General features: G+C 50.4%; 1 protein-coding gene across 2 annotated transcripts in view; it reads left to right on the top strand.

The window, feature by feature from the left end:
- PPP2R3B (protein phosphatase 2 regulatory subunit B''beta) overlaps positions 1 to 16,512 on the top strand; it is an 877,473-nt gene that overhangs the window by 279,335 nt on the left and 581,626 nt on the right. For both annotated transcript variants that reach the window (XM_069636634.1, XM_069636635.1), the window contains exon 3: positions 7,948 to 8,051. In XM_069636634.1, the coding sequence (XP_069492735.1) occupies positions 7,948 to 8,051 (104 nt within the window). The remainder of the gene's footprint in view (positions 1 to 7,947; positions 8,052 to 16,512) is intronic.

The following is a 16,512-nucleotide window of genomic DNA, read 5'->3' as shown; positions in this document are numbered from 1 at the left end:
ACCTGACGGGGCATCATGCTCCGGTGCACCCGGCGCGCAGTGCCCGCTTCAGGAATTCTTGCGGCAGCCTCTTGCCGTACTGGGGCAGCCGCTGCTGTCCGCCTCGGGCCCCGCGCGCAGCACACGCAGCCCCTTTGATCGGGATCACGGGCACACGCACCCGATGAGCCCCTCCGCTGCAGCGCTGTCCAAGGCTGCGCCGGCAGAGGAGGCCTGCTGTCAGCAGCCGGGAGCGGCTGCGAAAGTCTTTTTGTTCGTCTGCGGCCGCCGCATGAGACTGCAACTGTATCAGGGAGCCAGCGATTCCACTACAGAGCCACGTCCTGCAGGATCCCTTTGTTCTTCGGAGTCGCCGCCATTTTGGAATTTCGTTCTCGGCCGCCCTCGAGGATAGTGTATCCGTCTGGCTGTTCTTCAGTCTCTCGTGAGCCGCTCACGCTCTGCCAGGCACCTTCCGACACATTAAAATGTGTTCTGCTGCTCGAGTCAAGTGAAATATCATGCGTTATTGAACGGATGCCGGATCACGGAGCACACAGGGCTCGCAGCCTTTTCCATGGCATAGGTCGCCTTCCCTGTCCTCTTCCGAGGACTCCGCCCATCGGCGGGTCGCTTATCCCTCCATGCAAGCCACGCCCCCTTATTGGTTGTATTTATACCCTTTTAGATCCTGTTGGTGTTCAGGCCAACCCTGTAGTCATTTATACAAACCAAATTTAAATTGTCACATACGTCGTTGCTCGACCCTACAACATTAACTGCTTAATGAATACATTTTCCATCATGAAGTGTAACATTATTTTGATTACATTGGTTCTGAGAGCCTTGGCACCTTATTTCAACTCGTCATAGTGCATATATTCAATTTTAAGATTGCTAAATAAATCAGTCTTGCTAGCTTTCTACTTCTTTCTTGTTGGTTGACTTTTTTGTGGCTTAACAAAGAACAGTGATGGTTGTTTTGGTTCTTGAGGAGTGTTGTGTATTTGAATGTTTCAAACTGTATGAGTCCTGAAATTAACTTGAGAGATATTAATATGGTCTTTTTTCTGTGTTATTTCACAAAGTTTCCAAAAGTAACTGCTATTCATTTGGTGGAATACATTACATTTAAATCAAATCTTCAGCTACATCAAATATTGCATTTTATTTTCATTATATTGTGATAGTTATCAAGCACAGAGCTACTCCGGGAAGCTACAAAAAAATTGTACATCAGTAAGGGTTACACACAAGGTGGCATTCTGATTGGTTGCTGATTGATCAATAAAGATATGGCATTTTCATTGCAGGCACGCCTCCAAAATTGACGCCCTGTTAGTTGTAGTGTATGAGGGAATAAACCTCTCGTCCTGCACATATCTTCTAGGTCTGCTGCTTACTGCTTCATGTGGGGAGGCATTACATTTCCCTGTCGTGGACAGGGAATGTGACAATAATCTTACAGACTCCAGATGCTCCTATATCTCTACAGGACCTTCATGAAATGAGATAAGTGTTTTGAAGAAGAGGCAGATTTGTGGGCGACGTCTCTCCTGATTGGCCCTGCCAAAGCCCAGTTACAAAAAGGCTACCAGGTGGCATTTTAAGTAGTCTTTCTATTTCTAAAACTGGCAGATGCATATGCTGGATTAAAATGGTGGGCTGTTTGTATGTATAGAATTGAGGTGGCAAGTAACCTTTTTATAGCTGGCGAGAAGCTTTCAACTTTAATTTCTGCTATCTGGGCTGGAAAGGGTGTTTGTTTGGTTATTAATTAAGTAAACAAAGGCACCCGACTTCTCCTCTGGTCCCTCAGATCACATTAAAAACGATGTTTCGAGGGGATTGGGTCCTCCGACGTATTCCATATCTATGACAGGTAATGTCCACAGCTGTGCTGCTTCGGAAAATCTTTGGCGTCTGCATCCTGCGTCGATGACGTCGATGCGCCATTCCCGAGGACCTCCGCCGACGTCACCCGATGTGATAAGTAGGACGCACAACGCCCATAGCCTCAGTTCCGTTTTTTCCGCAAACATGTTCGCTTCGTGAATCTCGGTATGCCTCGACTCGTTGGAGTTGCTGTTCTCTATTCTCGGTTGTTTGACCCTGTTCGTTTGGTTGTGAAGACCTGTTCGTGGCGATGTCTTTCTCATCTTCGACCCCGCGTCCGGGCTTCAAGAACTGCGGGGACTGTGGGTCCAAGATGTCGGTCACGGACTCGCACAACGCCTGCCTCTGGTGCCTTGGGGAGGCCCACGATACGGACTTCTGTGTCGACTGCCAGTGGCTCACTGCAAAGGCCTTGCAGGAACGCAAGAAGAAGCTGTTGGTAGGCCGGGTGTCTAAGCCCCAGAAGTCGAGGTCTGCGGGGCTTTCGACCGATGACTCGAGGGGTGACTCTCCGCGTCGTCGGGAGTCCGGTGGGTCTCCTTCCAGGAGTCGGTCTCGTCACTCCTCTGCCTCTTCTAGGCATTCCAGAAAGCGCCGGCATAGGTCGCCTTCCCCATCCTCTTCCGAGGACTCCGCCCGTCGGTGGGTCGCTTATCCCTCCATGCAAGCAACACCAGAGGAATGGGCTTCCTTCGGGAAGCAGATGCTTCTGGAATCGCAGGGCACCGGTCCGTCCACGCCTCCGAGTGGGGTCGGTCGGCACCGGTCGAGAGACACAGCCCGTACGCCTTCGGGGTTGGGTGGTCGGCACGGCTCGCGGGAGAGGTCCCACTCGGACAAGGGTAGCCGTTCTCACCATGCCCGTTCCAGGTCCCGGTCCTCGACGCGCTCGAGACCGCGTGATCCTGTGCCGTCTTCGAAGAAGACATCGACGCCTGGGGCGCCAAGGTCGTCGACTATTTCTTTCAAGGTTCCGTCTTCGAGGGGGTCGTCGACGCTGTTGGCGCCCAGGTTGTCGAGAGACACGCTCGGAGCTCCGGCTTCGAGGACTGTGTCGACGCCGATTCGCTCGACGTCGACGCCTTTTCTGTCGACGCCGGCGCCGACTCATTCGGCGACCTCAACGCCTTTCAGGGCGATGGTGTCAGAGGGGCCCTGTGGCACGGGGTTTGCCCCTAAAAAGGCTATGGCTAAGGTCCGGCACTGCTTTGGTCCACAGAGGTCTTTCTCTCCCCGCCTGGAGTATATTTCAGAGGGTGATGAAGGCTCTGATGGCGGCCTGGTTCTGGTTACGGTTCCAGATGACCTTATCACGGGCCATAGCCAGTTTGATGACCTGAGGCAGTCACTGCATGATGCCAGTGGACTGGACACCTCTCCGGAGGTGGAGTTTTGTCGGCCGGAGCCTGGCACTCATGCTGATTCGTCATATCGGCGCCTTATGTCTCGGGTTACCGATTACTTGGGTTGGTCAGCTCCCCCAGGGGAGTTTGTTCAGGATGATCTCACGGACATCCTTGATCTCGGTCCACCCTCTGACCCGGTTTTGCCTTTTCATATGGCTCTGCAGAGAAGGGTGGCGGCGGCTTGGACTGCTCCGGAGAGTCTCCCGGCAGTGGGCAAGTCCTTGTTGCGAAAATACCGTCCAGCCAGTAGTGACCCCTGCTACTTGTCTAGGCACCCCACCCCGGAGAGTTTGGTGGTGCAGGCGACTACGGCCCCGGCAAAGCAGGTGTCGTATCCTACCATCCCTCCGGATAGGGACGACAAATGTTTTGACGGCTGGGCGAAGAAAGTGTTTTCTTCTGGGGGTATGGCGCTTCAGGCGGCCAACTCCATATGTGCCTTGTCTCGTTTCACACACACTCTGTGGAACTGTGTTGCATTAGCGGCTGATTATATTCCCGAAGGGGACGAACGGGATGGTTTCCTTGCTATGGTTCAGGATGGCAAGGATGCCATGTGTGAGGCCGTTCAGTCGGGTTTGGACTTGGCGGATTGTGTCAGCCGGTCCATGGCGGCGAGCACCGTAATGCGCAGGTTTGCGTGGTTGCGGAAGTCTGGGTTCGCTCCTGATGTGCAGTCCCGGCTCCTCAACATGCCCTTTAACGGTGAACTCCTTTTTGGCAGCAAGGCTGACGAGAGCCTTGAGAGGTTGCAGACCTCCAAAGCTGCAGCGAAGTAGTTGGGCGCTGCAGTTCGCCAACCGCCGCCTTTTCGTCCTAGGGGACAGCAATGGAGGGGAGGTTCCTTTCGCTATTACTCGTCCTTCAGTAAAGCGAGAGGAGCTAGCAGTCAAAGAGGCCATTGTAAGAGTGCCAGAGGTGGAAACAAAGGTACTCGAGGTGCCAAGGCCGCTCGGGCAGTTGCGTCTTTGCCCTCAGGCAACGCTGCAGCCGCTGCCACTCAGTCATGAGGCCAGGCCCCATGGTTCGCCGGTTGGGGGAAGGCTGGTGCAGCATCTTGTAGAGTGGCAAGCCATTACTTCGGATGTGTGGGTTCTGGAGATCATAACCCACGGCTACTGTCTTCCTTTTCGGCAGAGGCCTCACAACAATCCACCAGGGAACCTCTCTTTGAAGAGTCCGGATCCGCTCCTTGCGCAGGAAATTCAAGCCCTGCTGGAGAAAGGCGCCATAGAACTGGTGCCTGTAGCGGAGAGGAACAAGGGATGGCATTCCCCTTATTTTTTGATTTCAAAGAAAGACGGGGGATTGAGACCCATCATGGACTTGCGCGGTTTGAACAAACTCCTCAGGAAGGACAAGTTCAAGATGGTTACTCTTTCTCAAGTCCTCCAGGCCCTTCAACATCAGGACTGGTTGGTGTCTCTCGACCTCAAGGATGCTTACTTCCATGTGCCGATCCATCCCAAGCACAAGAGGTACCTGAGGTTCGCGGTTGGCGACTCGCACTTTCAGTTTTGCGTCCTGCCGTTCGGATTGACCTCCGCCCCGAGGGTTTTCACCAAGCTCATGGTGGTGGTGGCAGCGCATCTCAGGAAAGGGGGGATTCACGTCTACCCCTCCCTGGACGATTGGTTGATCAGGGGGAGCTCTCCCGAGCAAGTCCTGGATCATCTGTCTGTCACCTGCCACTCCCTTCACAGGCTGGGCTTCTCCCTCAATTTAAAGAAGTCCCATTTGACACCAACGCAGCGGCTCCAGTACATCGGAGCAGTGCTCGACACGTCCCTGGGGCAGTGTTTTCCTCCTCAGGTGAGGGCTCTTCACATTCAGCAGATGGTGCACAAGTTTCAGTTTGCCCAGAATCTCCCAGCGTCCGAGTTCTTGAGACTGCTCAGCCTCATGGCATTGTGCATTCTTCTGGTGCCAGAGGCTCGTCTTCGGATGAGATCCTTGCAGTGGGCGCTCAAGCTCCAGTGGTCTCAGTCCTCCGGCAGGCTGTCGGACCCTGTTCAGGTGCCGCCCTCTGTAGCCCGTGACCTTTTGTGGTGGGCCGTCGAGGGCAATCTGATGAAGGGGGCCCCATTTTGGCTGCCCTGGCCAGAGGTGGCGATCGTGACGGACGCATCCCTCACGGGATGGGGAGCTCATGCCAACGAGTTGACAGTCAGCGGTTGTTGGTCTCCGTCGGAGTCCAGACTCCATATCAATCTGTTGGAGCTGAGGGCCGTCAGGCTAGCTCTGAAGGCTTTTCTGCCGACTGTGCGCGGGAAGAGTGTCCTGATTCTGACGGACAGCACAGTGGCCATGCACTACCTCAACAAAAAGGGGGGGGCAGGGTCACTTCCGATGTGCAGGGAGGCGATGCAGCTCGAGTTCTGGGCCATCCAGCTGGAAGTTTGGATCTCGGCGGTTCATCTGGCCGCAGACGACAACGAGATGGCGGACGCTCTGAGCAGGCAGAGCACGATCTCTCACGAGTGGGAGCTGGCTCAGGAGATTCTCCTGGAGATCTTCGCCCTTTGGGGGACCCCTTAAGTGGATCTCTTCGCCTCCAGTGTCAACCGGAAGTGCGAAAGGTTTTGCTCGCGGGAATTTCCTCCAAAAGGAGCCTTAGGAGACGCGTTCGTGGTGGAGTGGTCATTCCCACTGCTGTACGCGTTTCCTCCAGTCCCCGTCATCCCGCAAGTGCTGTGGAGGTTACGGAGGTTCGGTTCCCGGATGATCCTCATTGCTCCGGCGTGGGCCCGGAGGACGTGGTACCCGGACCTTCTAGACTTATCCATCTGCCCTCCAGTTCGTCTTCCCTACCGAGACGATCTGCTCTCACGGGAGGGGGGTCAGGTTCTCCATCCAGAGGTCGGATCCCTCAATCTTCACGCTTGGCTTCTGAAAGGTTGAGGTATAAGGATTGGGACCTCCCTGAAGACGTGATGGAGGTGTTGCTCTCGGCCAGGCGGCCAGCAACAAAGTCTCTGCACCGTTGCCGTTGGAGAAAGTTCTGCGACTGGTGCAGAGTTCAGAATGTGAATCCTTTTGAATGCGGCATTCCCATGGTTTTGTCTTTTTTGCTTTCTTTGGCCCACAGGGGCTTGCAAGTGGGGACCATTAAAGGTTACCTGGCGGCGCTGTCCATATTTAAGCGCTCGTCTGAAGAGTGTTCCTATTTTAAGATTCCTTTAATTTCGCAGTTTTTGAAAGGGCTCACTAATGTGTTCCCTCCGTCACCTTTTCTGGTGCCAGGTTGGGATTTGAACCTTGTTCTTAAGTTTCTTATGGGTGCTCCGTTTGAGCCTTTACATTCTTGCCCTTTGAGGTTGTTAACTATGAAAACTGGGTTTTTGGTTGCGGTTGCTTCCGCTCGCAGAGTGAGTGAGTTACAGGCACTTTCAGTTAAGCCACCCTTCACTGTTTTTCACAAGGACAGGTTTGTCCTTCGAGTTCGTCCTTCTTTTCTTCCGAAGGTGGTTTCAGAATTTCATTTGAGCCAGAAGGTTGTTCTTCCGGCGTTCTATCCTCCTCCACATCCTGATCAGGAAGAGGAGACGCTCCATAGGCTTGATCCTAAGAGAGCGTTGAGCTTTTATATCTCGCGCATGTCCCGGGTCAGAGTGGACGATCAACTTTTCATTGGTTACGCTGGAAAGCGTTTGGGACAAGCTGTGACAAAACAGACTTTGTCTCGTTGGATTATTTTAGCTATCTCTGAGTGTTACCGCTTGGCGGGTAAGGACCCTCCGGCAGGCTTGCGGGCCCATTCTACCAGAGGAGTGGCTGCGTCTACTGCCCTGCAGAGGGGACTTCCTATTCGTCGCATCTGTGATGCAGCCACCTGGGCTTCACTACATACTTTTGTATGTCACTTCCCTCGATTCCATCAGAGGGCAAGATCTGGCCTTTGGCAAGGCAGTTCTCTATTCCGCAATTTGATTGGGCATGCTAAATTTGTATTCTAAATTCTTTCCCACCTCCTTGCTTGGTACTGCTTTGGGAGTCTGTCATAGATATGGAATACGTCGAAGGACCCAATCCCCTCGAAGAACAAGTTACTTTCTTACCTGGTAACGTTCTTTCGATGGGATGGTCGACGACGTATTCCATATCGCTCCCTCCCTGCCTTCCCCGCTGCAGAATTTCTTTTGCGATTGCAGCTTGCGTTCCGCAAGGCCTTGTGTGTCTGACTGGCAGAAAACTGGTGGCACACGTTCTGGGAAAGAACTATAACTGAGGCTATGGGCGTTGTGCGTCCTACTTATCACATCGGGTGACGTCGGCCGTCGGAGGAGGTACTCGGGGACGGCGCATCGACGTCATCGACGCAGGACGCAGACGCCAAAGATTTTCCGAAGCAGCACAGCTGTGGACATTACCTGTCATAGATATGGAATACGTCGTCGGACCATCCCATCGAAAGAACGTTACCAGGTAAGAAAGTAACTTGTTCATCTATGTAGTCAAATTGTCATTTAATCTGTGGAATCTATCCATTATGGACCAGGTCTACCATTTCGTAATTAAGTCCATTCATTCTTTCTCCAGGATGATGTATACCAAGGATAATTTTGTATTGTATAGCAGTTGGTAGACTTTGACACCTAGTATTATTTTGCATCAAGGCGGATCATATAGTCTAAATATTCATTTACACCTTTTGATTCTTTTATAGGCTTGTGATTGTCCCCTGTACTGGAAAGCTCCTCTGTTTTATGGCGCTGGAGGAGAGAGAACGGGCTACATTTCTGTTCACAAGTTTGTGGCAATGTGGCGAAAGTAAGTATTATTTCACTTGATTTTCAACACTGAACTTGAAATATGCATATCTGGCAGACCCATTTTTAAAAAAAATGTAATCTGTTTTTATTATAGTTCAACGTAATCCAAACAAAACAACATACAGGAAGGACACCATAACATCTCTAAGTTGCAACCACAAAAAGCATTAAACCATAATTACAGAAGAGAAGCCCCTGTCCTCCCACATTCCCCCACCTCTCAAAGTTCATGTTATACGACAAATGAAGAAGAGAAAAAAAACAACCAAAACATAACCTTCGTGTTGCTACACACATCGAGAAGATATTCCTCCTACATTGAGCAAGGTTTGTTAACAAAACAGTTGCCATGATCAAGTTCTCCCTTAGTTAAGGCCATCATCTAAGACATTGCAGCAGCTATACACATCCCCTTCAAACTCCCTGATCTAGGAAGTACCCAAAGAAGACCCTACATTGCCTGCATTATAGCTATGTCTGGCCTATGTAGCCCCATGAATAAACCCTACGGCAGGCATGCCAAGGTGTATGCCGTCCATTTTATGAGCTATGTCTGGCCTATGAAGCCCCATGAATAAACCCTACGGTAGGCATGCCAAGGTGTATGCCGTCCATTGTATTCTGAAACACATATTGCAACTGTATATATACACAAGTCAACTAGTTACCAAAATGTTTCGCCTTGCGTAAAGCGAGACAGCCTTTTGTAGCTACTCCATTCCAATGCGCAGAGTTTGGACAGCAAGGTTAATCACTGCATAGGTGATGTTAAGACTTTCCAATTAAGCACTAGTAACTTGCGGGTAGTGAACAACATGACATGAATAGGTTTGCATTTCAGTGCGTCATCACGCCAATCGTCTTTACCCTCGCCAAACAACATAGAATAAGGGGATAATTCATTAGTGGATCCCCTTACTTTCAAAATATGTCGGTGTACCATAGCGGCTCACTACGAGGATGTGACCATAATATATGTCCCATAGTGCATAGGCCCCCACACTGTCTCCAGCAGGTCGGTGATTGTACCAGCCCAATGCTATACAGCCTGTTGGGGGTGTAATAAGCTTGCCGGAGTACTTTACATTGAATTTCCCTATTTTTTAGATTAATATACAAAGTATTCTTAGTCGGTCATTGCGGTGAGTCCCAGATCCCTTCACCATGTTTCCACCAATGTATTATTTCGTCCTATATTATTTGGAATGCACATACAATAAAACTTGCGTAGGCGTGGGAACACTGTCACTTTTCGTTAATTCCCCCCTCTCAAACCAAAGGTTCATCATTCCAAGATTGAGCAGAGGTTTGTGCAATGAACACTGATTGCAGGCTCCTGGTACCGCAGCCAGTTGGTACTCGTGAAGCCCAGTTCAGTCTGCTCTTACTGGAACGTTCGTCATATAGGTCCATTGCCCTTATATTTGCGAATCTGAGTCCTGTTTGGGTTGCCGTTTTGTTTCGGCCCATAAGACAATATTGCTCCTGTACTGATCAATGCCGGTGCTACCCACGTGAACAACCCCATCATAGATCTCCTTTTCTGCCCCATTGCCGAAACGTCAGCCTTAGAATGGGCTGTGACTTAATGCGTACAGGGAGTTTTGCCAGTGGAATAGCCAGGATCTCCACCAGTGAATATGGGTGTAGGAGGGATGGTTCTATCTTCCACCAACTCAATGAGCCCTCTGGGTTTAGCCATCTCTTGGCTCATCACACCTGTGCCTAGTAAATTCTCCGGGATGGGAGTGCCAGCCAGCCCGCCGTCTGCTTTGGAGGTGTGTAATACCTTTTGACAAAGAAGTGCTTTTTTCCACACGTCATACCATTTTAGACACAAACCCCTCCACTTCCGTAGTTGAGGGTGCAGTTGCACCACAGAGGCCAAATATGTCAGCTTAGGAAGGAAATTCATTTTAAAGGCATTTATTCTATCTGTGAGCGAGAACACCAAGTTCCTACTGGACAAATCTGGTTGAATTTTACGAAGTACTGAACGATAATTCAGCTCTAGCAGTTCGTCAAGAACAGCACTCAATTACTCCTTAAGTATTTAATGCAATGTCATTACAGCCTGAAAGGTGCGACTCCACTCTGGTCCCATGGGATATATACGATCTCAGGGGGAAGTACTTCTGACTTATCCCAGTTCACTCTATATCGTGCAATGGACCATATTCTTGCAGGAGGTGTTGTGTATATATGGCTGGGACACTGAACAGTGGCTCATGTAAAGCAAGATGTCATCTGAGTAAAGGGAGACCCAGTGTTCCTCTTTTCTCCTAATTCCGGAACAACCTGGGTCCATGCAAAGTTTTATAGCTAGTGGCTCTATCGCAAGGGCATATAGAAGAGATGAGAGAGGGCACCCCTGACGTCTGCCAGTGTGCAGGGAGAACGCAGCAGATGTGCAGCCATTTGTCACTATGTCTACGATTATCATACAGTAATATAACAAATCTTACAAATGGCCCTGTGAAACCAAATCTATCCAGGACCACAAACCTATAGTCCCAGTTGACTTTAACAAAAGCCTTTTCGGCGTCTAGGGACAAGATCTCATCCTCCTTGTCTGCCTCCCCTGCAATGAAATGCAGTAATTGTCTAACATCCGCTGAGTGCCTCTTCTGGATAAAACCAGTCTGGTCGCTATGGATGACCAACAGCAATACCCATTTGAACCGTCAAGCCAAACACTTAGCAGGGATTTTCGGGTTGGAGTTTCTCAAAGAAATGGAAAAATGCGAGCTACGTTCTTCAGGGTCTCGTCCTTTCTTGTGGAAGGCCACGATATTGGCAATGAGCATAGTATTGGGAAGATAACCACTCTCCAGTACCTGTGAGAATACCGATTCTGGCCAAGGAGCTAGTGGTTTGGACATTGATTTCTAGAGATCGGTGGGCAAGCCATCCTTGCCAGCTGCCTTGCCCGGCGCCAGATATTTAATGGCACAAGTTCTCTTCCATGGTGATCGGGGCACTGAGAGCCTCTATAACACATGCTGGCACTTGAGTTAATGAAAGGGAATGTAAAAAGGTGTTGACCTGCTGTATGTTTTGGTATGAAGGCTCAGTGTACAGCTCCTCATAATATTGGGCAAGTCGTGCATTAATATTATCGTGCCTGACACAAAAAATAGGCCGCACTTATCGCAAATTGAGTCAATTAGTTGAGATTTGTGTCTACCCCTTAGTACCAACGCCGTCATACGCAAAGGTCTGTCACTTTATGCGTAAAACATCTGAGACCAGCTAGGGAAGGATTTTTTTAACACTGAGGGACGAAACCTGCTTCAATTCCGTCCGAAGGTTAAGCAGTTATGTATCAGTGTCAAGAATGTCTGAACTCATTTGCGCCTTGAGCACTTACCATGCCTTTAGTTTATACAAGCACCTCGATATGCATTGTCCCCACAGGAGCGATTTGTTGGCATCCCAAAATCTGGGGGCTCTAAACTCGGAGCAGAGAGTAGTTCGCTTTTTACGGGCTGCGTAGGGAGATGAGGCCGTACTATGTCTGTCCAATTGCGGCTTAATGGTCACATTTGGATCCCTCCCCTCCAAACACACCCCCTAGCTCCTAACACCCCATAGCATCGTAGTACCCTTGCACTGTGCACATGTAGCGAAAGAACACGTACAAAACCTGGGGTGTCAGTGGTGGGTGCTGTGAAGGGGTCGGAGTAAAGGAGACCGACACAAGTAGGTAGTTTGCCAAAATGCTTGTATTTAAATAATAAAAGGGTTTGAAAAAATGCCTCAGTAGCCTGACAAAAACTAACTAATTAGACAGTTGCCAGAATGTCAAAAATAATGTTCACCCTCCTTTGTCCAAATCCTTTTCTGACCATCACACTCTTGAAACTACCAACGGTGCAACAGGGGCAAAACAAGTGTCTCCTTCGGCTGCTTTCTTGCAGCATTCCTCAATTTCTGTGAATAAAGTTCCATTATGTCTGTATGTGTGCATTTATGTATTTAAATGTATAAAGTGCAACAACAAGGCATCTGGGCGCTAGCAGAGAACCGGGTAAGACAGTAGCGAGAATGCTCTAAACAGAAGAGTCTTCAGCACTTTCCGGAAACGGGGGTGATGAGGATCTCTCGCAAGAACTGTGGAAGAGAGCGTGGGTGCCAGGACGGAGAAAGAGCAACCCCCAGGCCTTGTTTTGCGGAAGTTTTGGACCACTTGGAGATTTCTAAAAGTGGAGCTTAACCTGCATGATACGCCTTAAGTTTTGACTGAAAGAAAGCCGGCCCTGTAGAATAAATGGCGTGAGGCAGAATGCATACAACCTTAAAAACAATCTGGCTTCTAGCAGGCAGCCAGTGAAGCTCTGCAAGGAGCAGGACCGAGAGAGCAAGCTTGGGTGTGCTCAGTGCCAACTGTGCTGCTGAGTTTTGGAGAGTCTGGACCAGGAATTCAGGCTGCCCCAAGTAAATTCTGTTACAATAGTCCAGAGAGCCCATGATGCAGGCTGTGACAACGGGGGTACTCTTTTGTCCCGTCCATTTTCCTCCATACTGCATGGGCGGCCCGACGGGAGACGGAACCTTTTTCACCATAAAAATCTTCTTCCACTTCTAAATTTAGAGGCGCGGCCCTTGGAGCATGCACTTCCCTGACTCGGCCCTCTTGCGCCACACCTCAGTCCCCTTTTCCACGTCGATGGGAACGGGCCGGATTCACCAGCACTCCTGGGTTTGGCTTCGGCCATGTAATTCCAGGCGCAGATTCTTCCTCTATATCTTCTTTTATTATAGGTACTGGGTCCTCAGAAGCCACAGCTCCTCCCCAGTGCATGTCGACTTCGACAGGGTTCAGCAGGTGCCCCATCCTGCAACGGGCTCTTCACCAATTTCAGACCCCCACGCCCTCTGCCTACGTTGCCTTGGCTCAGACCACAGTTCACAAGCCTGTTCGGCGTGCGGCTCGCTGTCCTCGGAAGCGCTGAAGAACAGACTAGCCAGGTGGAGGGAGCTCTTTCTCCTTCTGAGGATCTCAAGAACTTCGTGAAGCATCGATCCAGACCTGAGGCTGGGTCTATATTTTCATCCGCACCCCACATGGGAGACTCCTTTCCAGGGACTCTCCTGTGTGGGAGGGGCCGGTCAGGTCCTTATACCAACACACGCACCCAGGCTGTCACAGCTACCGGCCTCCGGGCTGAGGGGTCCTCGGATCCTCCCGGTGCCACTGTTGAGGGACCGCTAGGCTCTGTTACCGGGCTTGCGCTTGAGGATCTCCGCCCTTGTACCAGCACCATGGCCGAGGGGCTATACCCTGTTACTGGCAGTACGTCCGAAGGGGGGCACCTGAACGCAGCTCTAACGACCCACGGGTCGAGGTTTGTACACCTACTGGGCCCATGCCCGAGGAGCGGGGCAAGTCGCGGGCCTCACACAAGAGACTTGGCAGATGCTGGCCCTAGTGAGCCGAGCAACACGTCACAGCCACGTGGTAGGCAGCTCAACAAAATGGCCGATGTGCCAGAAAGGGACACCCGTTCGACGTCTCTGCAGGACTTCGGCGAAGAACGAGTGTTGAGGTAGGACTGGGATCAACCAGGTACGTGGCCTACGGCCTACCCTTTTTATGCGCAGGGTTGTTTTCCATTGCGGCCGTATGTACAGGGTCGGCAGCGACCCCAGCTGCCTCTAGCTACCCCGTCCGTGCCCTCCTCCTCCTCCTCCTCCTCCTCTTTGGCCAGTGAGGACCGTATCTTCGAGAGGTTCCTCTGCCTCATGAAGTCTCCACAGATGGGGGCTTTCATCAAGGACGCAGTCATGGAAGGCCTTCTCCCTATGCTAGCGGCACCACAGGCGCCTCCACCGATGCCTCAGGCCCTGGCGCAGCCACCTCCTCCGGCTCCTCGGCCTACTCTGCAGGCAGTTCCATACCAGCCTCCTCCTCCCAGTGCACCAGCCTCTGGCTACTCCTCCTCCTCCACCAGAGGATACCTCAGACCCTCTGGATACTGATGAGGACGATCCTGACGCACCATCATCAGCCAGGGCCTTCCACAAACGTCTCTCGGGCCTGGCAGAATACCTAGGCCTACCCCAGCCCCAGGTAGAACAGCTGGCAGAGGGCGTCCTCGCTGAAGTCCTCACGAGGCGCCCTTCTGCCAGAACGGGAATTCCACTGCAGACCAACGTGGTCTCCCTCACCAAGAAGAGTTGGCTCAAACCCCACTCTGTCCAGCCGGTCAACCGCCGCCTGCACACATTGATACCTCTGGACGTGCCATCTGTATTGCCATGGACATTGGATGGATGGATGGATGGATGGCCGGCCTGGCTCAGGGCAACCAAGTTCAACCCTGACGTCCAGGAACTCATTCTAGAACTGCCCTTCGAGAGCAGTGACCTCTTTCACTCCAGCACGGACGAAGAGCTGGACAAAAAGAAGAACAGCTCTCAGACGGCTAAGTCTTTATCCGTACTGTCAAAGACCACACCCAAAGCGTACTGCCAGTCTCAGCAGCGCTCGGATAAGGGTCGCTCATCTGGAGGCTTCCGTGGCTTCCAGAAACGGAGGTCTGGGCAGCCGGAACGCTCGCCGACCCCAAGTCGGTGCAAGCATCAAAAAGGGGGGAGTGGGGGCAAGGGCTTTTTCCAGTCCCCCTCCTCCGCCTCTGCCTCTTTGGGTAAGAAGTCCTGACACACCCCTCCGGGTCCACGTGTCTCCAGTGGGGGGCAGGCTGGCTCTTCACGCAGACAGAACTTTGCGGACCCCTGTATCCGGTCAGTAATCTCCTCGAGTACCGTCTTCCTATTCCCGACTCTCCTCCCTAGTCTCCTCCTCTCCCTCAAGTTGGGACAGCAACTCTTTTGGCGGAGATTCGGTCGCTCGTCCTGATCCAGGCTGTGGAGGAAGTCCCAGCCCCCCAGCTAGGCTTGGGCTTTTACTCCAGATTCTTCACCATTCAGAAGAACCAGGCTGGCCTGAGAGTTGTACTGGACTTTTCCACCCTCAACCTCTCCTTTCCTCTTCAGAGATTCAAGATGGTTAAGCCAGCCCTTATTGCAGAGACATTGTGCAGGGGAGACTGGATGTGCTCCCTGGATCTGAAGGACGCTTATCTGCACGTCCCGATCTGGCAACCCCATCGTTCTTTCCTCCGGTTTAGGATCATGGGCTACCATTTTCAGTACAAGGGCCTCCCATTTGGCCTCAGCTTGGCCCCCAGGGTCTTTACCAGACTCATGAATGCTGTGGCAGCCCTCCTCCGGGCCCAGGGCATCCATGTATACGCCTACCTAGACGACTGGCTTGTCAGGGCTACATCTCAAGAAGCAGTTCACCGCTCCTCCCATGCACTGATGAACATGCTATACGACTGGGGCTTTTCGCTCAATCTCAAGAAGTCACTGCATTTACTGTGTAACTCTTGATGCGAAAAATCGTTCATTAATATCACAAGCTAAAATCCTATTGTTTAGATACGGTAAATTCACATTAGTCCATATTATTACCTTTTTTCAACAAAAAGTAACACCCATAATTACTTATGGGGCAGAGACAGTAGCACCAAAGCCAAGAGCCTTTTGGGACCGTCTTGAATCACACTTCTGGAAGGGAGTTTTGGGTCTGCCCCAATGCACCCCTATCCCAATGATTTGTTACAAACTGGGTCTAATTTCTGTGTTTACCCAAATATTCTGTTCACTCTACCGGAAATGTCTAAATGGAGCTTCATTTCCCAATGCTTTGGGTGTGTTAGCCAACTACTTGATCATTTCTGGCAGGAAATTTCCCAAGAAATGGTTTGACTGTGTTTTAGACACTCTAGTTAAAGCTGATATTTCCATTGAACTATTGTTGATGAATCCAACAAAGGTTAAATTGAAACTATTTTGTTTCGACTGGATTAGTACACGTAATCAATGCTTAGAATATGTGGACTGTGAATCGGTAAAGTCATCTCACAAAAAAATGCATTGCCCTGAACCTTACTTAATTAAATGTGCCTCTCGTTTCGTGAGGGCTCAGATGATGCGTATTAATTTGAATTTATTCTTGACGAGGCAGATTTTGGGAAGAAGACAATTGGTGTCACAAGATCAAACCTTTTGTAGATACTGTCTTAATCGGCAACTAACTGAAACACTATGTCACTTAGTGGTTGAATGTCCAGCACTGAGCTGCTTGAGGCATAAATATTTTCATGCAAAATGTAATTTCCAAATATTCCATTCCAACGAAGAAATATGGAATCACTTAACTAACACGAATTCTTCTGTTCAGATTGCAATAGCTCAATTTGTCAAGCATGTGACTCCTTATCAATTGAATTAAGAATGTAAAGTTTTGTGTGAATTTGAAAAATCAGTATATGTTTTATTGTTAATTTTTAACTTTTTCAGGTCTAAAATTGTGTAAAATTGAATTTTGAATGTGTTTGCTATTGGTAATATGTGTCTTCTTTTTGAAAGGTTGATTTATTCTGCCAAAA

This window comes from Ambystoma mexicanum, chromosome 7p, assembly GCF_040938575.1.
Source record: "Ambystoma mexicanum isolate Mex_15411 chromosome 7p, UKY_AmexF1_1, whole genome shotgun sequence".
Lineage (NCBI taxonomy): Eukaryota > Metazoa > Chordata > Amphibia > Caudata > Ambystomatidae > Ambystoma > Ambystoma mexicanum.
The sequence above is the reverse complement of the archived record's forward strand: the minus strand, read 5'-3'. Positions and strand labels throughout refer to the sequence as shown.